Here is a 21,995-nt window from a genome sequence, read left to right on the forward strand (position 1 = left end):
GACCCACATGTGCCTAGAAACCATGCCCTGTGTCTGGGAGGAAGGGGAAAGGGGCAAGTCCAGCAGTGAACCATGGGGGACAAGGGTAGGAACAGATCCTTTGGAGAAGGCAGATCAGGGCCTGGCCTTAGCTGGCAGCTGAGGGAAAGGGAAAGGGAAGGAAGAGGTTTTAATTCTTCTCCCTCCTCCTTTCCTATGGAGGGAAGAGGGAGCGCTGGGGTCCCTGGAGGGCCCAGTTGGTTGGCTGGCTGGCTGGCTGGCTGGTTGGTTGGGTTGGTTGGTTGGTTGGTTGGCTGGCTGATTGGCTGGCTGGCTGGCTGGTTGGTTGGTTGGTTGGTTGGTTGGCTGATTGGCTGGCTGGCTGGTTGGTTGGTTGATTGGTTGGTTGGTTGGTTGGTTGGTTGGTTGGTTGGTTGGTTGGTTGGTTGAAAAAGGTCTAGAGCAGGGGTGGGAAAGGTCAGAGATGGCTAGGAGCGGGGGATGGGGACCAGAGGATTACATGGACTCAAATTCATCAATTCGCTGCTTGGTGTTGCCCTGGCGGATCTGACGCAGGGTCTTGTACTTGTCACGCCCCAGACGCATGTTCTCTGCGTGAATCATGTCATTGGCTGTCTTCTTGGTCTCATCTCGGGCGTTGGCCAGCTCCGAGGTAAGGGCCTAGGTTGGAGGGGAGGGTGGGAAGGAGAGCAGAAGAGAAGCTGAAAAGGCCACTTTGAATGCACTGGCACAAGAGACACAGCCGGAGCCCTGGTAATGACGATGATGACCACTCACATGTACACAGCATGTATTGACTGACAAAGAACTTTCCCTCATGACAATCCCTGAGCAGGCGAGAGCACAAGTATTAACCTGTACATTTCCCAGATAGGAAACCGAGCCTCAGAAAAGTGGTGACTTGCCTAGGTCACTCAGATAGTAAGTGTCGAAGCCGGAACTCGGATCCAGGTCACTTAAAAGATGGGGCGCTGCTGCTCACCTCCAGGAGAGGACAGAAAGAACGGCCTCAGAGCCACAGGAGGGCTTTGGATTCGACCGAACTTCCTGACAGAAGGGGAGGGGAGGGGATACTTCCTGACAGGCGGTACTTCCCAGGGGGAGGGCTCTTCTCTCATCTTCTCCCTCCTGCCCCTGCTATTCACTGCCATCATCTGTGCCTTTACCCATAGTCTACCCAGCATGCATACTCCATTTCTGCCTTTGGGAATCAAATCTATCCTTCCCTCCCCCCTTCCTTCCTGACCCTATATGGTGGTTACCCCTTCCCAGAAGCCAGGATTCTTGCCCTGCCTCCAATCTTCCCAGAGTCCTTTACCCAGACGTTTGTTCTGCCCCTTGGCAATGGTGTTGCCATGTAATGTTGCACATTTAGCTAGCTGGGTTAGTGCCTTCTCTTCCTCCACCCCCCCAGAATGGAACCTCCATGAGGGCAGGGGCCTTGACTCATCTACATTCAACCCCCTCTGACAGCCAGCACAGTGTTCTCTAATGGTAACACTTGCTAATGCTTGCTGAAAATAACCTCCCTATTCCTTGAAACAGTTCTTGAAGTGAATAAATTCCCCTTTCTCACCCCCACCCTTGCCAATTACACCCTGAGCTCTGTACGCCCAAGCACAGGGCCCTGGACGCAGCAGGAGCTTAAGAAATCTTTTAGTTCAAGCTCACCAAATGCCATTCGAGGAAAGGAAATGGGAGCCAGGCTGCAGGAGGTCACAGGGCTCCTTTGACCAAGGATTACAGATCTACAGTTGGAAGGGACCTTTGGAGGTCACCAAGTCCAATCCCACCTCCCCCATTTTACAGATGAGGAAACTGAGGCCCAGAGAATTAAAGTCACTTGCCCAGGGTCACACAGCTAAGAAGAGCCTGAGGTGGGATTCGAACTGAGATCTCCCTGCCACCAAGTTCAGCACTCTCTCTACTCTATCACACTCACTAACAACTTGGTGGCCCTTATTCCTTGCTCTTCCTGACCCCCTTGGCAGTCTGCTCCCCACCTTCTACCCAGGGACCCTCCACCTTCTGCCCTTTCTGGTGGGCCGCCCACATGCCTGACTCTTAGTCAGCTTTGTACCTGGCCCACCGGCCAGCATGGGGCCCTGCACCCAGAGGGCACACAGGTTGGCACTGTCGGGCAGGGAGGGTGAGCCCACTGAGCCCGTGGCCACCCCCCTCTCTCCCCCAGCTACCTTCAGGTGTTTCTGGACCCGCTCATTCTTCTCTGCCTCAGTGGTACGCTCTTCCTCACTGCGGTCCTTGGTGGAGGCCTCAGCCCGCAGCTCGGCACTGGCTTCAGCCGCATTCTCATCCTGCTCATCGTCCTGCTCATTCTCATGGGGGGTGCTCATGGCATTCTTCAGCTCAGCTCGGGTCTTCTCCAGATCCTCCTGGACCATTTGGGCCTGCATGGTAAGGCATGCCAATGTGAGCCAGGGAAAGGACCAAGAGGGAGAGCACTCCTGGGATTTCAACTGACAAGTGAGAAAACACCTTCTGCGAGTGCAGGTTGGCACCTTCTCTGCACAGAGCACTTAGATTTGCCCAGAGTCCCACAACCAGTAGGTGTCAGAGGCAAGATTTGAACCCAGGGCTTCCTGAAGCCAAGTACAGGTAGACCGGCAAAACTCCCAAAGGAAATGTTTAACATAAGAAATCAAAATACAACACAACATAGATCATTTGTAGTTTTCTAAGTTAATATGTGGCTGTCAAGGATCTGACACTAGAGTCCAAAGGAAGACCACTAAGCATAAGGCCCCAAGTGGCAATCACTTCCATTTAAATCTGACACTTTAAAGCCTCCATTTCGGCTTTTGGGAATCAAATCTCTCCTTCTCTTCTCTTCCTTCCTGGCCCTATATGGTGGTTACCCCTTCATAGAAGCCAGGATTCTTGCCCTGCCCCAACTCTTCCCAGAGCCCTTTGCCCAGACGTTTGTTCTGCCCCTCGGCAATGGTGCTGCCACGTAATGTTGCACATTTAGCTAGCTGCATCAGGTGAAGGTGCCTTCCAGTAACATGAAGGAGGAAGCTAACTTTCAGAGACATCATGTGCCTTGCTCAGGGGGCATGTGACTAGGAAGGGGGTCAGAGACAGGATGTGGGGGCCCTGCCATGCCCCCTACCTATTAGAGCTGTGGAGGCTGGCAGTATTCAGCTGCAGATTCATCCTTGAGTCCATGCCCTGGCCCATTTTACAGAGATCGGGCCTCCCCTGCTTGCCCATGCTAGCTAGTGCCCAGGGGCTCCCTCCCATCCCAACCCCATCCTACGCAGGGGGTCCTGCCTCACCTTCTGCTGCCACTCCACGGCCTCACTCTCCTTCTTCTGCCGGGCCATCTCCAACTGGCTGATCCGGGCTGTCAGCTCTGCCATCTCAGAGGCCTGCAGAGAGAAGCAGCCAGGGCCTAAGAGTCTGAGGGCTCTGGCTTTCCGACCCACTCCCAGCACAAGGACCTAGGGCCGCCCTGCCCCAGCTTCCACGGGACAGGTGCTGGACTACTGCTCTTCCTCACCTCTCCAGAATCAATTACATCGCTTAAGCACCTAAGTGCCAGGCACTGGGTTGGACACCAGAAGGGAGCTGAGGAGAATGAGAAGAGCCAAGCCACTGGTAGGCCCCCAGAGCAACTGAGCTAAACTCCCAGCTCAGTCTCCTCTTTGCCCTGATGTCTACATGTAACCCAAGCTCTTGGATCTGGTGTTCAAGGCCCCCCACAGTCTGTTCCCCTAGATGCCAAGTTCAGGGGACTTCGGAGGCATCTAGTCCAAGCCTTGCTGCCTGCATGAGGTCCCTCTGCCACACCACACCCCGGCCAACCTGACCTTCTGGTCGCAGAATCTCCAAAGCCAAAAGGGTCATCCCTGGCATCTACTCACTCTCACCTCCCTCTTTAAATGTGGCCCGAGAGCAGACCATGTCAAATTGTGGACTTACTCGGCCCAAGTCTTCCACACAAACTGTGGTCTGAGCTTCCAGACTGTTGTGCCCTTGAAACCGGGAAGACTGGTATAGGCCTGGGCACTCCAGGAGGGCCTCCAGAGAGATCTGGCCTTCACTGGTCACACAAAAGCCTCTTCCTTCCACCCTGCAGACCCTGGATTTGCAACTGGACACTACCTTATAGTCTACCCAGGCCAGGCCCCTCACTGATCTTGGGTATGTCAAGGGACTTGCTGACGGTGACACAGGCTTTTTATGCAGCAGAGATGAGATTCTGTCCAGATCCTCTGACTTCAAAGGCAGTGAAAGCTAGCTGCTAGGCCGTGCTCAGCTGGGGAGCTCATCACTACTGGCTCACACGCCTGCTGTGTTCTACCCTAGCCCGAGACCTCCACCTGGAGACGATGGGAGTCAGGGTCCTACACTGACTGCCCATGTGTGTCTGGGGGCTGCTGTAACCTGGCCTGGCGAGGGATGACTAACCCTGGGAAGAGGGGCTCCTCATACATACATATACACTCACACACATACATGCTCACCCACATTCACACTCACATATACATGCTCACACATACATGGACATGCGCGCGCACGCGCGCACACACACACACATGCGCACTCACCCCCCCCCCCATGAGCATGCCAGATGATCTTACCAGCTGCTCCTGGGTCTTCTTTTGGTCCCGAGAGGCCCGAAGCAGGGCCTCTTTGGCCTCTTCAGCATCCCGACGCTCCTTGGCCAGCTTTTCAGCCTCATCCTGGGCCCGCTTCCGCTCCTCTTCCAGTTCCATAGCTTTCCGGGTCTGCTCTTCCAGTTCTGGTTGGAAAAAGGCAGAGGATGGGGCAAAGGACATCTCTCCCCCACCCCCCTGCCCCCTCCCCATGGCCGTGCCCATTTGCGGAGCCCCAAACTCTTTGAGTTGGCAGGAACCCAGTCATACCTGACCAAGCACGCTGCTCCCCAACAAGGGGGGGTCAGCCAGTCTCTTCTCCAGGGCCTCCTTGAAGGCAGTGGCAGGGAGCTCACTACCTGAGGAGGGGGCCTGTTCTACTTTTGGACAACTCTCGTCGTTGGAAGTTTCTGTGCTCAGCCTCTCCATACCATCGCTGCCCCCCACCCTTCTTCAAGCCCTTCCCCAGGAGAGATCCCTGAAGAGACTGAATCCCAGTGAGATAAGGGAAAAGGGGCCCAGGCGGCTTCTCCAACAGGCCAATGAATCCCAAACCCATTGCCTCAGGGGTTCCCCTCATCTAAGGGGACTCTGTCATCCCTCTGCCTCCCCACCCCCCAAGGCCTTTGGGTACCTAGCTGAGCTTTCTTGGTTTGTTCCTCAATCTGCCTCAGTTTCTCCATCAGCTCTTCCTTCTCCCTCTCAATCTTTTCCTTCTCCTTCTCAGCTAGCTCTCGTTTCTTCTTTTCATTCTCCAGGAGAGCCCTAGATGGGGAAGAGGAACAGAATGGGAAATAGCAAACACTTAGCAAGAGAACCACCAAGAAGAGGATGGCATCCCAGCTTACCTTGGGTTCCCAATATGGCGGGGACTACTTCCCTGACTACCCAGGGGCCCTTGCCTGGGGAGCCCTTTCAATTTTTTTTTGTTTGTTTTTTGGTTTTGGGGTTTTTTTGCAGGGCAATGTGGGTTAAGTGACTTGTCCAAGGTCACACAGCTAATAAGTGTCAAGTGTCTGAGGCCGGATTTGAACTCAGGTCCTCCTGAATCCAGGGCCGGTGCTCTATCCACTGCGCCACCTAGCTGCCCCCACCCTTTCAAATGAATTCAGCAAACATCTATTAGCAACTGTGCTTGGCTTAGATGGGGAAGGGGCCAAATAAGCATGAGGCAAGGAAGAATGTGAGGCAGGCTAGGGCAAATGCAGACAAAGCACTTAAGGGAAAATTTGAGGAAAAGGATTTCCCCAACTTTCAGCTGGTATCATAGGCTCCTAGAAGATCTAGGGCTAAAAAGAACCTCAGAGGCCAGCTAGCCCTACCCCTTCATTTGACAGAAGAAGCAACTGAGGCCCAGGGAGGGGAAGGGACTTGACCAAGGTCTCAATAGGCTCCTAGATCTAGGGCGAGAAAGAGCCTCAGAGGCCAGCTAGTCTGACCCCCTCATTTTAGAGTTCAGTAAACTGAGACCCACAGAAGAAATGATTCTCCCCATGGTCATAGAGATAATAGCAGAGACAGGATTTGAACCCAAGTCCTGTGATTCCAGAAGCTGAAATCAGGGAAGCCTCCCAGATCTGCTACCCAAGATTGAGCCTTGAAGGCAGAGACGAGGAAGGACCCCATTTCAGGCCCAGTGGACCACCCAGACCTCCAACTCAACCTTGGAGCAGAACTCAGGCTAAGGTACTCACCACCCCAAAGCCGCTCCTCTCCCAGGTCCACTGGGAGAATGCTCCTACATCTGCAGAGGTCATAGTGTGACCCTGGGAAAAGTAATTTCTCCCTGAACCTTGTTTTTAATCTTTTTCAATTCAATGAAGGGCCTACTCTGCGTCGGGGAAGGCAGTCTCAGCTGAGGGGTGATGTTGGAAGCCAGATTCTAGGGGGCTGAAAAGGGAGAGGGGGACATGGGCAATGGGCCCCAACGGCTTCTTCTAGGAGTGTAGAGGCACAAAAGGATAAGGGCTTGGCCAAGGAAGGTTTTAAGGGCAAGGAGAGGCTGAAGATTAGATTTGCTGCATTGATGGCCCTAGAACAGCTGCCAAGTACATTTCTCTCCTTTTGGGTGAGGGGTGAGGGCCTATGGGAGTGGAATGTTACATATGCTGCTGGTTTGATTTAACTGACCTTCTGTGTTATGAGGTCAGGTTCAAAGATGGTGGGGGTGAGAAGGGCCTGGGAAATGGGCAAATGATGACTGAGGTCCTTTTCCACCTCAATCTCTGCTCCTAAGATGGAGTTTAAAGCCTGCTGCTGTTATTTCCTGTGTATCTTTGGCTTTAAGCCAGGGAGACCTGAGGGAGCTACTAAGACCTTGGCAAGTCAGCCTCTCAATAGCCATTCATGAAGCACCTACTGTGTGCATAGTAGTGTTTTGAGAATTAGGCCTAGTGTCTGCCCTCTCAGAGTCCCATCTACACAACTTGTAATGATAACAGCAACAACAATAATAATGATGATAGTAACAGCGACTGCTATTTCTCTAGCGCTTTACAATCATTCTTATTCAAGCCTCACCACAACCCTGGGTGGTAGGTATCATCATTATCCCCATTTGTATAGTTTGGGGAAACTGAGGCATAGAGTGGCTCACACAGTGAGTGAAGTGACTTGCCCAGGGTCACACAGCTATTAAGTTTCTGAGGCCACGTTTGAACTTGGGGCTGCCCGACTCCAAGGGCTCTGCACACTATGGCGCCCCCCAGTAAATTCTAATGCCCCAAATGGCACGTGGCCAAGTGACCACTTTCCATCCTCCCAACAGGTCCTGCGGAGGGCCACACCACCACTGTCCTGTCCCCTCCTGAGAATTGTGCAGCTCCCTCTTCCCTTGGGCCATCCTTCTCCCCCACCTCCCTTCCAGGCCTTGCTTAGAGGACCGGGACGGGGCCTGTGCCACCAGTGGGCTATGTGTCCAATGACCATCTCTGAGTCTTCCCAGACTCTCTCTTTTCCCCCGACACTCTTCAATCTGTGCTGAAGATTAGGTCTGGCCCTCTCGGATGGTTGTTGCCTTTTAGGTGACCTGCCCAGTTAGGCTCCTCCTGCCTTGGCCCTGCCCCACCCCCAAAGGTGGCACCCACCTCTCCATCTGCTTCTGGTGTTTCTCCTCCCGGGCCTGGGCCTTCATCTGCTGCACCTCAATGGTATCTGGCTTGCGGCGCCTCATGTACAGCTCATGGTTCCCCATGCACAGTGCCAGGATGCGCTTGTTGATGCGGAGACGGGGGGCATAGAAGACAAAGTCCTGGTGGTGGCGGGGCGGTGGCAGGAGGAAAGAGAAGGAGAATGATCTTGAGAAGGCCAAGAACACACAATGTGGCATGACAAGAGAACCCTGAGCCTGGATTGTAAAGGCCTGGCTTCCCTCGGGCTTAGTTTCCCCATCTGTAATATGCAGCTGCCTTTACTGTCTATAGACCTCATTGGGCTGTTGTGAGAAAAAGATCTGGGTAAGGATGGGACTGCACCTTTGCTGTCCTGGGAAACTCCATCCCTCAACACAGGTGAGCACCTGTGCTGTTGTCGGAGGCGCCAGGAGGTTAGGTGGCTTTCCCAGGGTCTTCCAGCCAGTTCATTATGTGTCGGAGGCAGGACTTCCTGCCTGCAAGGCTGGCTCTATAATCCAATTTGGGAGGAAAAAAGACCCAAACATTGGAAACCGCAAAGTGGGGGAGAGATGGGAGCTCTTGGCAGCCTTGGCATCACAGAAATCGTTATGCCAGGGAAGCGGGCACGTGACCTGCTCAGGAATTGTCATTACAGGTGATGGCCTGGAATTTGCTTTCAAGAAAATGTGAATCTACATAGGTTTCATTTCTTTAAAAACAGATAACATGCTTATCACGTTGGGTCAGGTGACCCAAGACAAGGAGGGAGGGAAAGCTAAGGAACTGGATGAAGCCTCCAGATCCAAAACCCAAGCTACTAAGCTTGGGAGGAGCCAATCAAGTCCTGGCCTTGGCTTAGAAAACCAACCCATTTCAAGCACAGAGAAAATGTAGTTAGACAGCAGTTGGTGAGGAAGAAGATCTGGGGGTTTTAGTGAACTGCAAGCACAATGACTCAGCAGCATGACTTGTCAACCCCCCCCCCCAAAAAAAATTATTGCAATCATTTTTTTTAATCATGGCACAAAACTAGAAACCCAATGGGCACCCATCAGTTGAAACAAATGCGGCATCTGAATGAAATGAAATAGAATTCCACCAAAAGAAAGTGACAAATATAAAGAGAGTTCAGATAAAGGGGTGGCTCACAGGGCTTAAAGTAAGCATGGCCAATGCCTGCAGTGAGCCAGACAAACCCTGAGGGCAGCTGAGTCTAGAGCAGTCAAGCTGCCCATTCTTAGTCACAGAGGACATGGAAGTGGGTATGCTTCCCCACCGTCAACAAAGAGGGTGTCGGAAGGAAGGGGGGTGCTAGGGGCACAGAGCATTGCATGTACTTCCTGATATGGTCAACCAGTTGGTCAGATTTCCTTTCTTTGTTCCAAGAAGATGGTTTATAAAGCTGGGGAGGCAGGGTGGGGGGTGGGGCATGTGGGAAATGACTTTTAGAAATAGTCTAGGGGGGGCAGCTAGATGGCACAGTGGTTAAAGCACCAGTCCTGAATTCAGGAGTACCTGAGTTCAAATCCGGCCTCAGACACTTGACACTTACTAGCTGTGTGACCCTGGGCAAGTCACTTAACCCCCATTGCCTGCAAAAAAAAAAAAAAAAACAAAAAGAAATAGTCTAGGGGCAGCTAGGTGGCACAGTGGATAAAGCACTGGCCCTGGATTCAGGAGGACCTGAGTTCAAATCCAGCCTCAGACACTTGACACTTACTAGCTGTGTGACCCTGGGCAAATCACTTAACCCCAATTGCCACACCAAAAAAACCAAACAAACAAAAGAAATAGTCTAAAACCAGAAAAAGCATCAGGTATGGGGGCAGCTAGGTGGCACAGTGGATACAGCACCGGCCTTGGAGTCAGGAGTACCTGAGTTCAAATCCGACCTCAGACACTTGACACTTATTAGCTATGTGACCCTGGGCAAGTCATTTAACCCTCATAGCCCCGCAAAAAAACAAAAAACAAAAAACCCTACATGTGAAAATCCTGAAATAATGCTAGGTGGTAAAGAGTGAGAAAGAACCCAGGCATGAAGTAGTCAGGGGAACTGGGCGTGAGCTCCAGCTGGCACAGGCCCTGCCTTGTAGCAGCTCTCCAAGCACAGAAATGGTGGGATAGTGACCCGTCCACCCTGCACATCTGCACTGGGAGACTGAGCCGCTTGTACCCGTGAATACACCTCAGGCTAGGCCAAAAGGAGAAAGAGGTGGCGCTCGGCTCCCCTTCCCGCTGGGGAGGGAGGGGAAGGCCAGAGGACTCCTCACCAAGTGAGTGGCAAGGGGGATTCCTTGGCATGGGTGGGACCCAAGGTCTGGCCTGGCTTCCAGATGGGCAAGTCTGGGATCCTGTCCCAGGGAGGGAAGGGTTCTGATGGCTCTGGGAGCCTCCCCCATACCCCCATCTAGGACAGGAGAGGTCATCCAGAGGCTGAGCAGCCACACCCTCTTCTGCCACCTGTGTTCAGCAGTACTCCCAGCCCAAGGCCGGGGCTACAAGAGCCAACTCCCTTCTGCCTCACTCTTTTTAGACAAAGTACCTGGGTGGCTCGGGTCTCCCCGTGCTCATGGCTACAGATGTCCTGCCCAGCAGCAAGGTCACCAGGCTTAGAATCATAGAACGTGGCACAACAGAGCTGTAATGGGGGAGTGGTGGACCCCAGAGGGCAGCTGGCCCAATGCCATCACATCTTTTTTTGGTGAGGCAATTGGGGTTAAGTGACTTCCCCAGGGTCAAACAACTAGTGTCAAGTGTCTGAGGCCAGATTTGAACTCAGGTCCTCCTGACCCAGGGCCAGTGTTTTATCCACTGCAGCGCCACCTAGCTGCCCCCCCAATGCCATCACATTTTACAGTGAAGGAAACTGAGGCCTAGGGAGGGGAAGGGACTTGCTCAAAATCCCACAAAGTATCATGGCTCTAGAACTGGAAGAGACCTCAAGTCCAACCCAGCTCATTTTAAAGAAGGGGAAACTGAGGTTCATAAAATATTAAGTGGCTTACCCAAGGACCCCCAGACCATGAAAGGCTAGAGTAAGACTCACGGTTTCTGATTCCACATTGAATATTCTTTGCCTGCCTTCTTCCCAGTCCCAGAAACTTGCTCATTTGCCCCCAATTCCCTCTCTGTTCTTTACTCCCTAAAGGGCCTTTTTAAAGAATCCAGTCATCATGCCATTGGTTTTTGTTGCTGCCTTGTCATCCTGGGGCCAGAGGGGGCTAAGGTCACTTACCGGAGCCTTCTTGTCAATTGGCTTGATGACGAATTTCTTATCATTGAAGGAAATATTCCTGATTTCACTCCAAGGGAAGCCAATCTTGGGGGTCAGCCTGTAGGAGGGAACATAGAGAAGATGAGGGCAGAAGGCAGCCCCAGCACCCAGCAGTGCCCCCGGCCCCTGGCTTAGCGAGCCCTTGCCACCCAACAGCCTCAGAAGGTGGGGATGGCAGTCCGGGCTCCCAAGGCTGCACTGGGGGCTGGAACTCCAAGCCCACCAAGCTCTTCTTCATCAGGCTGGAGCTGAATACCCCCAACAAAGCAAAGGATAATGGGACTATGCTTCCTTAGCCCCTATTTTGTACTGGGGGGTGGGGTGGGAAGGGCAGAGAGGGAGGAGAGCAGAGAACAACCCCCCCCCAAAACCCAAACCAAACCAATCCAAGTCTCCACAGAGTTATTGTGGAAATCAGCTGCAGGGGAATAAATCCAGCCAACAACACATCCAGCTGCCACAAGAAAGACCTCCAGACAGTTGTGTTGTCTCTCAGCCTGGACATCAACTGGATGTAGGCCCGAGGTATACTCCTGCCTGCCTAGAGGCAGGGGGATGGATACAACGCCATCCCCTCCTCCATTTCCCAGCCTAGAGGGCCCCAGCAAGCAGCCAGAGGGGACAGAAGGAGCGGGAACAAGTCCGGGTGTCCCTCACCTGTCATTCTGCTCATAGATATTGAGCCCCAGGGCATCCACGCCCAGCCACAACTCAGAACCCTTCTTGTTCTTGATGCTGAAGTAATTCACGCCGTACATCTCCAGGTCCTGAGCTATCTTCAGATACTCCAGGACAGCGTCTTCCCTGAAAGCCAAGGAAGGATGCGCTTACCTGACTGTCCTTTCCCCCCTCTTCTCCCAGGCCCCTCTCATCCATCCTTCATACCGCATGTCAGAAGAAGCCTCCTTCACCACAGACCTGTGCTTGTCACTACCTGCTAGGCACAGAGGGCCTCACAGGACAAAGCTCAAAACTCTTGTCTAGCATTCAAGGCCTTCCAGTACCTGGTGGGGCCCACCCTTGCCTTCTCACTCATATTACTTCCATTCCACCAAACCTGCATAACCTCCCCTCTAAAGGTCCACTGAACTCTACTGCCTACGTGCCTTTGCCCACACTCTTCCCTACACCTGCAATGACTTCACAGAAGCAGGAGTAGAGTAGAAAGGCACTGGCGAGGTTGAGTCCAGCCCTCCAACGCTCCCCTTTCAGACTGGAAGACTGGGAGACCCTAGGAAGTTAAGCTACTTGCCAAAGGGCATATGGGGAAGTAACAGAGCTGGGGGTCCCAATGACGTCCAAATCTCACACTGCTTTTCCCTCCTTCCCTCCTGAATCTCTAGCACCACCCCCAGAAGCTCTCCCCACTCCTCTCTGTTACCCATCATCCCCCCCACATACACACATACACACACATCCTGGTGCACTTTCCTTAAATCTCCCTGAGGAACTTAGGATCTTGCCTTATTCTGGATATCTGCTATTATTAGACTGGAAATACACTGAGGGCAGGCCTGACATACAGCAGACACTTAATAAATGCTTGAGTGACTGAGCAATCTGCTCGTATCTTCTCCCTTTACCAGACTGTGAGCTCCCTGAAGTCAGGGCCAATCTCTGTCTTATTCCAAATAGCACCCCCCCACCACCACTGGGTGGCTAAAGGGCAGGGTTGGCTGACTCACCTCAGCATGCCCCGGTGCTCCTCGTGCCACACCTGGATCCTCTCCTCCCACTGGTCTTTGTTTAGCTTGTGCTGCTCCAAGACTCTACAAAGAAAGCAGAGAGGTACAATGTTAAGGGCCATCGCTAAGCGCTATCTGTTACTAGCTTTCAGGTCAATGGCATGGAAGGAGATTTGGTGTGGATTTTCTCCCCATCGGGTACAGGAGGGTGAACTCCAGGCCCTTCCAGTCATACCTCTGGGGCAGCAGCTTGTCCCCGGCCAAGTAGCCGGCCTTGTGTACTTCCTTGTTGAAGTCACCATACTTGGACTGGACCGCGTATGAGGCCAGCAAGACAGCAGTCTCTGGAGGGCAGTAGATGTCATCACTGAGGATACCCTCCTTCACTTGCAGGAAGAAGAGGCGCTGAGTGATGTCCTGAATCAGCTCCTCCGACACATCCTCGGGGTAAAACTTAGCCCGGAACTTGAAGAGCAGAGGGCTCTCCTTCCGCACGTCCTGGGCCGTCACCTGAGCAGGGGAGATGAGCTTAGGAAAAAAGTCCTCTCTGGAGTCACCTCGTCCGTTCCCGCTGCCTCGGGGCAGCTGGTTCTCTCAAGAACCTTGAGAGAGACTTGGATGAAGTGATGTGAAACAAAGAAAGCAGAGGCAAGACAAGGCCGTGCGCCTACGTGACAGGTAAGTAAAGGACAGCTGAGCTCTGACCAATCACACAAGACACTTCCACAGAAGCCAGCGTGAAATGCACAGCCCTTGTGGCATAGAGAGAGGGGACCACAGGCACAAAATGGCACATACACTGCCAGACACGGCTGCCTCATCAGGCAATTCTGCTCAAATGCACAAGGATGTGGACATTGAGAGACCGTAGGCTTCTAACAGAAGGGGTGAAAGAAAAGGTGATGATGGAAGGCCATGCAGCCCTTTCCAAAAGACTGTACCAGACAGGAATGAGGCAATGCCCGCTCCTGGGGGGAAGGCAGTCCTGTGATCCCGACCCTTCCAATCAGAAAATCCTTCCTGGGTCCCTTATCCAGGAGGCCACCACACTTAAAAGCAGGCCAGGGCTCGGGGCCTGGTGCCCCCTGATTGTTCCACTTCCCAGCTCGGGTGGCACTCTGGGCGGCTCGGCTCCCGGAGGAAGAATCCTCAATCTCCTGACCACACACTAGATCCGGCGACTCTCCACGCTAGTCGGCAGCAACCGCTGGGCCCCAGATGTGAATGCTCACCCAGGGAAAGGAGGGCTAGGCTCGCCCTCGGAAGGAGACATTCAGGGTCTCCCCCTTTGTGCTCAGAGGGGAATGAGAAGGCAAGAAACGTGTCTCCTGGAGCCTCTCTTCAGCCATTCCAGGAAGCCATGCCAGGTACAGAATGTCCCAGGCAGGAGGGCCCATAGAGCAAGGAAAGTGAGAGCTGCAAAGGATCTTAGAAAGCATCAACTATGCAAGCTCACACCTGCGCACATTCACAACGCACTCTCTCTCCTGGTGGAACTCGAATCTCCCCTCGGTCTGGACACTTACCTTTTTATTGAGTTTCAGCCACGTGGAGAAACCCTTGGTATCTTGGTATTGCAGGCCGAAAAACCAAACTTCTCTCAGGCCGATGGTCTTCACGACCTGCGGGAGGCAGGGAAATACGGTTAACGCCAATGGAGGCCCTCGTCCTTTGTCTGGTTCCCAGAATGGGCAATGGGGGGAAGGTGAGGAGGCATTAAGCCTGCTGCCCCACCTCCTTGGCAGTGGAAGGTGGTGGGTAGTACAAGGTGGAGCACTAGACTTGGACAGTCAGGAAGACAGGTTCAAATCCTGGTTCTGATTAAGCTATGTGACCTTGGGCAAGTCACCAACTCTCTGAACAAGAGTTTCCTCCTCCCGAATGGGTATTAACCATATTCGCCCTCCCTTCCTCACACAAGGCTGTGATGAAGAATGTTACAAAAGTAGAACTTTCTGGTACTAGAGATGCAAAGATTCTCTGGCCTAGTGGCTGATAACATATATCACATGGGGAAATTGAGACCCAAGAGAGTCAAGGAGCCAAAGTCCAGATCTACAGCAGACATTCCAGATAGAGCTAGCCAGGGATGCCCTGAGCAGTTCTTGCTACCTCCCATAGGAGGCCACAGGGTTAGTCTTGGGTCCCATCAGCAACCAGACTGTGAAAGCAGGGATCTGATCCCTTTTATTAGGCCCAGAGAGGGGAAGGGACTCACCCAAGGTCACACAGAGGATCCTAGATCCAAAGCTGGAAGGAACCCCAGAGGCCAGCTAAGTTAACTCTGTCATTTTACAGAGGGGGAAACTGAGGCCCAGGGAAGGGAAATGACAAACTTAAGATTAGACAGTAAGTGCTGGAGGCAGGATTTGAATCCAGGTCCTGAAAGGCCAGGAACAGATAATTCCAATAGCCAAACAGGTGAGAGCTCTTCTGGCCAGGATCCTGGCTCTGGCCACTTACTACCCACTAACAAACAGGCCTCAACTTCCCCCTATGTAAAATGAATATCCAACTTGCTTTTAGCCACAACAATGCATAAATCTCAAGGCAAATGCCCCAGGAAGATGAACTCATGAGGGAGCCACCTTTCCTTGGGAGAGAGGTCAGAGCCAACTGAACAGCCCCAGCGGACACGGGAGGGAAAGGCTGTGATGCCCAGGAGAGACAAATGGGCTCTGTTCTCTCACCCTAGGCCTGCTCTGGCTTCCCCAACGGTGGCCCCAGGGGAGCTCAAAAGCATCAGAATGAAGGGACATAAGCACAAAGAATATGGGGGAACAGGGGAGAAGCCTGGCTTCCTGGAGAATGGCAGCCTGGGGAATCTCACAGCTTAGCCTGGCCGGGGCAGGGCCAGGCTGGGGCTACACTAGAAGCGTAGCATGGGGCCTAGTGGAAAGGGTGCTAGACTGGGCGTTATGGGGACATTCGATGGCTGGGTGACCCTGAGGAAGTCACTCAACCTTTCTGGGCACCGGTCTTCTCATCTGTAACATGAGGAGGGGCCGCTAAGGTTTTGTAAATGTGGAGCCCTGGGAAAACCACCAAATTCCAGTCAAAGGACCCAGGTTGAAGGGTTTGACCCTTGCTACCTGAAGCCCAAGGAGATCGAATCATTTGCCACAGACCACGAGTGGCCAGGGTTGGAATTCAGGCCCACAACTCCTGACTCTAGTCTTTTCCCCATTCCACCCTCTGTTAGGTAGGCCCTGTGGGACCAAACAGAGTGAACCTAATCTCTTCTAGGGGAGGGGAGGGAAGGGAAGAATTGAACAGTCACGTGCCAGACACTGTGCTTGGCGCTTTATAAATATGATGTCCTTGGATCCTCACGACAATTCTGGGAGGTAAGGGCTGTCACGATCCCCATTGTACATATGAGGAAACTGAGGCAGGCAGAGGGGAAGTGACTTGCCCAGGGTCATGCACAGCTAGGATGTGAACTCAGGTCTTCCTGCCTCCAGACCCTGCACTCTGTACACTGCGGTATCCCCTAGAGCCCCATGGGGATTATGGGTGGGCTTGATCCCAACAGCAGTACCACAGACTTAACCTTTCTGGTGCCATCCCCACTTCCCTTTGGCAGGTGGTTTAGCAAAGCATAGGCACCTCTTTTCAAATGCATAAAAGAAAACACATGAGATTACAAAGAAAACTGACTCCATCAAATAAAGGCATAATTTTCTCCCTATCCAGGTTTACAAACCCTCTGAAATCCTGGCCAGGGAGTGGGGGGTATCTGTGGAGGCCAGGCTGAACTCATGTTCTAAACCTTTTTCTCCTTTAGGTCCCTGTCACCCCCTCGTCCCCCCAAAAAGCCAACTCCTAGCCACCAAGTAACAGTTCAGCAAAACAAACCAATAGAATGATAACCCCCTCGCTCCCAGCCACCTCTAGCAAGAGGAAGGCATTGAGACCTCTTAATCATTAGAGTGGGTAGAAAAGGGGAGATGGAGGGGACAAAAATCAAACTGGGGGGGGGGCAGCTAGGTGGCGCAGTGGATAGAGCACTGGCCTTGGAATCAGGAGTACCTGAGTTCAAATCTGGCCTCAGACACTTAACACTTACTAGCTGTGTGACCCTGGGCAAGTCACTTAACCCCAATTGCCTCACTAAAAAAAAAAAAAAATCAAACTGGGCCCATCCCTGTCCCCCCTCTTGGGAGCCAGGAGCCAGGTCAGAAGGAGGGTCATGGGGTGGGGGGTGAGGGGGAGTCAAATCGCTACCCAGTCTGCCCTTGGGTCTAGAAGCCAATAGCTTCCAGGATCCTGTCCACCAAGCCTGGTCTTCCCACCCCCAGGCTTACATTGAAGCCTGCTCCCTGCCCCTCTCCTGGGGACTGGGGGGAGAGGGAAGAGGGGTTTGTGTGTGTGTGTGTGTGTGTGTGTGTGTGTGTGTGTGTGTGTGTAAAAGTAATACTATATTAAGAGTGACTCCCCCCAAAAAATACCTCAACCTAGCTTTGGGGAAGGGCTTCCAAAAAGGAGCAGGGTAAATCCAATGACTTAATGATGCCTAATTACCTAATGGGTTCCCAAGGGCTTGGGAGGGAAGCTAGGACCAGCAAAATAAGTCTGAACTCAGAAAAAGCCCAGAGAGAGGGACAAACTGACAAACTTTTTTTTGCCCGGGTGCGGGGGGGGGGGGTGGCAGAGGAACAGAGTTCCATGAGTGAAATCAGAGGATCTATGATCTCAAGTTGTAAGGAACCTCTGAGGTCAGCCAGTCTAACCCTTGCGTTTTACAGAGGGGGAAACCGAGACAGAGAAAGGTCAAAGAACTTGCCCAAGCATAAAATCTGGACGAGAACACCTACCTCCCAGGGCTATGGTGAGGACCAAACAAGATACCTGTCGAGTGCCGAGTACAGCACCTGGCACGAGTACTAGTAGGCACTTAATATACCCACCTATCCATCCATGCATCCACCCATCCACTCTTCCTTCCTTCTGTCCTTCCTTCCTTCCTTCCTTTCCAAGGCCACATACAGGATCCTAGATCTCCTGAGGCTTGGGAGCGTCTCAGTGCCAGGCCTCGGCTCCAAGGGCAGCGCCCTATTGGCTCCCCCATGCTGTCTCTGGCCAGGCTGTCATGTTGGACAGAGCCCAGGTGTCTTTGAAAGGAGGCCTAATAATAATAACAACTCACACTTCCGTAGAGCCTCAAGATCAACTTGTCAATTCATGCTGAGCCTCCCAACAACGTTAGAAGATAGGTGCTAACGTTATACACATTTTACACATGAGGAAACTGAGTCCATTGATGTGCCTGGGGTCACACAGCTAGTAAGCGCCTGAGGTGGGATTTGAACTTGGGCCTTTTGGGCTCCAAATCCATTGTGCCAAGAAGGCTGTGGGGCCTCACAGGCCCGACTTCTCCAGGGCAGTTGAGGTTTGCTGGCAAAGGTAGTTCAGATTGCTGGAAGCTAGGGCACAGGGGAGGCAATTCTTTCCAGGAACCAGGCCCCAGAGAAGGCAGAAATGGCACGGCCACTGGTCCAGTGGTTTGAGGTCAGTCAGGTACTCTTGGGGAATTCATCATTTAAGGCAAGGCCTGGGAGGACTTGGACGGGGAGGGGGCCTTCGGCCCAGTGAGGCTCAGGGAACCATTCCTCAGCCAAGTGTCCAGCTGCCTTGGTATGTGGGGAAAGAGACACATGAAGAGTCCTCAGGAGTAGAAGAAATAGCAGCCTCTGTCTCCATGCCCTGCCAACTGTTTTCGTCACAAATTCTAGGCCCAGGACCCGAAACAGAAAGCCATCACACCCCCCACTTCCTCCTCCTTTCCCACCTCCCAGCAATCCCCAGGCTGTGGCAGAAAACAAGCTAGGAACAAATATTGCTCCAAAGAGGGAACAAGGCTAATCTCATTTTCAGCTTTCCTAGAGAGATTAGCTTCTGGGCCCTTACTATATGCCATCTGGAAAGGGAAGCAGGGGCCTGCAGCGAAATCCCAGTCTTGCTACTCACCCAAGCTATGATTCAGACAAGACTCTTCACCTCAGTGGATCAGAACGGGAGCCCTGCACACAGTAGGTGCTCAAGAAATGCTTGCAGACTGACTGGGAGCCCTGCACACACTAGGTGCTCAAGAAAGGCTCAAAGACTGACTAGGAGCCTGGTACACAGTAGGTGCTCAAGAAAGGCTCGTGGACTGATTGACAACTAAGGGAGTTAAACCAGACTAGGTTATGACTCTGACTCCTCCAAGCTGATGATCTCCTCCTGAAACCAAATGGTAGGACTATGCTCTCTCTACTCTGTCCCTGGCCACAAGGCCTCCCTCTAGAGCCCAGGCCCCTCTCTGGGAGCCAAGAAAGGGGCTTCCTTCTTTTCCCTGGCTGCTGTAATCTCAGAGGGCAGGGAGGTCCCATTGATTGTGCTAGAAGTCCATTGGCTTTCTTTTTTTGTTTTTTTGTTTTTGTTTTTGGCAGGGCAATGAGGGTTAAGTGATTTGCCCAGGATCACCACAGCTAGTAAGTGTCAAGTGTCTGAGGTTGGATTTGAACTTAGGTCCTTCTGAATCCAGGACCCATGCTTTATACACTGTGCCACCTAGCTGCCCCAGTCCACTAGCTTTCTAACAATTCCAGCCACCCAAAAAGGGGCAGCCTAACTGGGGAAGGGGGAAGAGTAGGTTCAAGATTTCAGAAATCTATCTCAGTTGTTAACTCTCAGCCTCTCCTATATCCAATTACTTGCCAAATCTTGCCGATTCCACCTACTCAGAGAAATCTCTAGAATCTGACCCCTTCTGTCCACCCAAAGCACAACCACCCTAATCCAGACCCTCATCACCTCCCACCTCAACCATTTCAATAGCCTCTTTGGGGGGGGGGGCCTAGGGCAATGAGGGTTAAGTGACTTGCCGAGAGTCACACAGCTAGTATGTGTCAAGAGTCTGAAGCTGGATTTGAACTCAGGTCCTTCTGAATCCAGGGCCGGTGCTTTATCCACTGTGCCACCTAGCTGCCCCTTGTTTGGTCACTCTGCCTCCAATCTCTCCTAATTCATCTTCCACTCGGTGACCAAAGGGAATTACCTTAAACAGGAGACCCCACATTGCTGTCCTGCTCAAGAAGCTCTAGTGACCTCCCCCTCTTGCCTCTTAGATAAGCCATCATGTCCTCACTTTGACATTTAAAGTCCTTCAGGATCTGGCCTAGCTTTCCAGGCTCACACTCTACATTTCAGCCTAAGCGGCTTACTAACTGGTCCCCATGCTATTTCCTGCCTCTGGGCCTTTGTAAAGGCTGTGCCCTCCCCACCTGGGATGCTCCTTTCTCACTTCTGCCTCACTCAGCCCGATCCGCCCTATACTGTATTTACTTAACTGCAAACATGCAGTGCTCTTCCCCCTCAAGCAGACTCTAAACTTGAGGGCAGAGGATTTGGAATTGCCTCCACTATGCTTGGCACATAGCAGGCCCTTCATAAATGGGTGTGGATTCATTCCCTCCCCTTGGAAGGCTTCTGGCTAAGACCAAGACAACCAACCTCCTGTCCAACAGGAGGTGGGGGGGATCCCTGATCATACATGCACTGGTTCAGATGACCAGTTTCAAGGATCTCCATTTAAAAGAAAAGTAAACAGATCTCTGGGAAAGAAAACAAAGGTGAAGGTGTCTTAGATAGCTAAACCACCCCCCTCATCATACAAAGAGAAATTCAAGCCCACCGAGGTAACTAGTTGACTCTCTGTGTAGCTTCATGCAAGCAAGACAAGTAAAATTCAAACCCAGGTCCCTGGACTCTAAATCTCATATTCTTTCTACTTCCCTACCATGCTTGCTCACAGAAATAGGCCCTCTGGATACCCATGAGGCAGCTGGGATAACCACAGGCCCAAAGCTAACCCCAGCCTCATGATCAAACAGACTCCAGGGGAAGGAATTCTTCTCTCTGCATGCAGCATCTGGGATCAGAGAATCAGAGATCGAATCCTGGTTCTGTTACCAACTTCCTGTGTGACTGTGTAAATTACTTAACCTCTCTGGGCCTCACTTTCCTCCTCTATAAAACAGCTGGGGGGTGGGGTTGGGGCGGGGAGCAGGGTAGATTAGATGATCATGGAGGTCCCTTCCAGTTTTGAGGATCCTAGGGTCCTCAGTGGCCCAGGGACCGCGCCTGTCCCACTTGACAAGGCTATTTTTATAAGCCATCTCAGACATATTCATCTCCATGCATGTGGTAGAGGCCTTTGAAGGCCTGGCCAGTGAAGAAGCCACGTTACACAATCTGGGGACAGGTGGGTGGGATATTCGATTTACACCAGATAACCACCACGTAAAGCAGGCCATGTTCAGCTAATGTGTAATTCTCTTTTGGGGTCCTGAATGCTTCAAGGTTAGTGGGGACAGTTTCAAAGTCAATGATCACCAACCAGCACTAGGGTGGTTTTCTTTCTTTCTTTTTGGGGGTGGGGTGGCAATGAGGGTTAAGTGACTTGCCCAGGGTCACACAGCTAGTAAGTGTTAAGTGTCTGAGGCCGGATTTGAACTCAAGTCCTTCTGAATCCAGGGCCGGTGCTCTATCCACTGTGCCACCTAGCTGCCCCTAGGATGGTTTTCTTTGATCTGCAATGGATAGAGAGCCGGGCCTGGAGTCAGGAAGACTCATCTTCCTGAGTTCAAATCCAGCCTCACACTAGCTGTGGGACCCTGGGCAAGTCACTTCACCCTGTTTGCCTCAGTCTCCTCATTTGTAAAATGACCTGGAGAAGGAAATGGCAAACCACTCCGGTATATATGCCAAGAAAACGCCAAATGGGGTCACGGAGAGTTGGACACAACTGAGACACCTTAATAACAATTTCCTGGAGTAACTTTGCCCCTTATGTTAGAGTAGATCATTTCTAAGTCTGTGTGTTCTCTTCTCCCATATAAAAGTATCCTCAAAAAGCACTCTTGTGGCTGGGAGAATGCAGAGACTGGGGCCAGGGGAGGTGAGAACATAGGACAGAGCAGACCATCCAGAGAATCCTGGCCTTTAGCCTTGGAAGGGACCTTAGATCATCACCACCAATCCCCTCATTTTGCCGAGAGTCATCCCAGCTGATGGTATCAGCAGAAAGGAAGATGGTGATTAAGGGTGGGCTATGGTATCTCTCTGAACCCAAAGAGCCAAACAAGCTCTGGGAAGGCTGAGAAAGAAGGCCCACCAAGTCTGGATAATTTCTAAGACTCCTTGTAGCCTAAATCCTACTCTGGCCTAGTCCAATCCTCACCTTTTAGAGGGGAAACTGAGGCACAGAAAGGAAGTGACGTGCTCAGGGTCACACATCTCCTATGTAGCAGTGCTA

General features: G+C 52.2%; 1 protein-coding gene across 1 annotated transcript in view; it reads right to left on the bottom strand.

The window, feature by feature from the left end:
- Positions 1-308: 308 nt before the first annotated feature.
- The window catches only part of MSN (moesin), an 89,315-nt gene continuing 67,628 nt past the window's right edge, over positions 309-21,995 (bottom strand). The window contains exons 3-13 of the mRNA XM_043974541.1: positions 14,221-14,316; positions 12,930-13,204; positions 12,695-12,778; positions 11,667-11,813; positions 10,971-11,067; positions 7,706-7,869; positions 5,254-5,384; positions 4,605-4,765; positions 3,297-3,389; positions 2,196-2,408; positions 309-660 (exon numbers count right to left, since the gene is read on the bottom strand). Of these exons, the coding sequence (XP_043830476.1) occupies positions 496-660; positions 2,196-2,408; positions 3,297-3,389; positions 4,605-4,765; positions 5,254-5,384; positions 7,706-7,869; positions 10,971-11,067; positions 11,667-11,813; positions 12,695-12,778; positions 12,930-13,204; positions 14,221-14,316 (1,626 nt within the window). The 3' untranslated portion in view covers positions 309-495. The remainder of the gene's footprint in view (positions 661-2,195; positions 2,409-3,296; positions 3,390-4,604; positions 4,766-5,253; positions 5,385-7,705; positions 7,870-10,970; positions 11,068-11,666; positions 11,814-12,694; positions 12,779-12,929; positions 13,205-14,220; positions 14,317-21,995) is intronic.

This window comes from Dromiciops gliroides, chromosome X (assembly GCF_019393635.1).
Source record: "Dromiciops gliroides isolate mDroGli1 chromosome X, mDroGli1.pri, whole genome shotgun sequence".
NCBI lineage: Eukaryota > Metazoa > Chordata > Mammalia > Microbiotheria > Microbiotheriidae > Dromiciops > Dromiciops gliroides.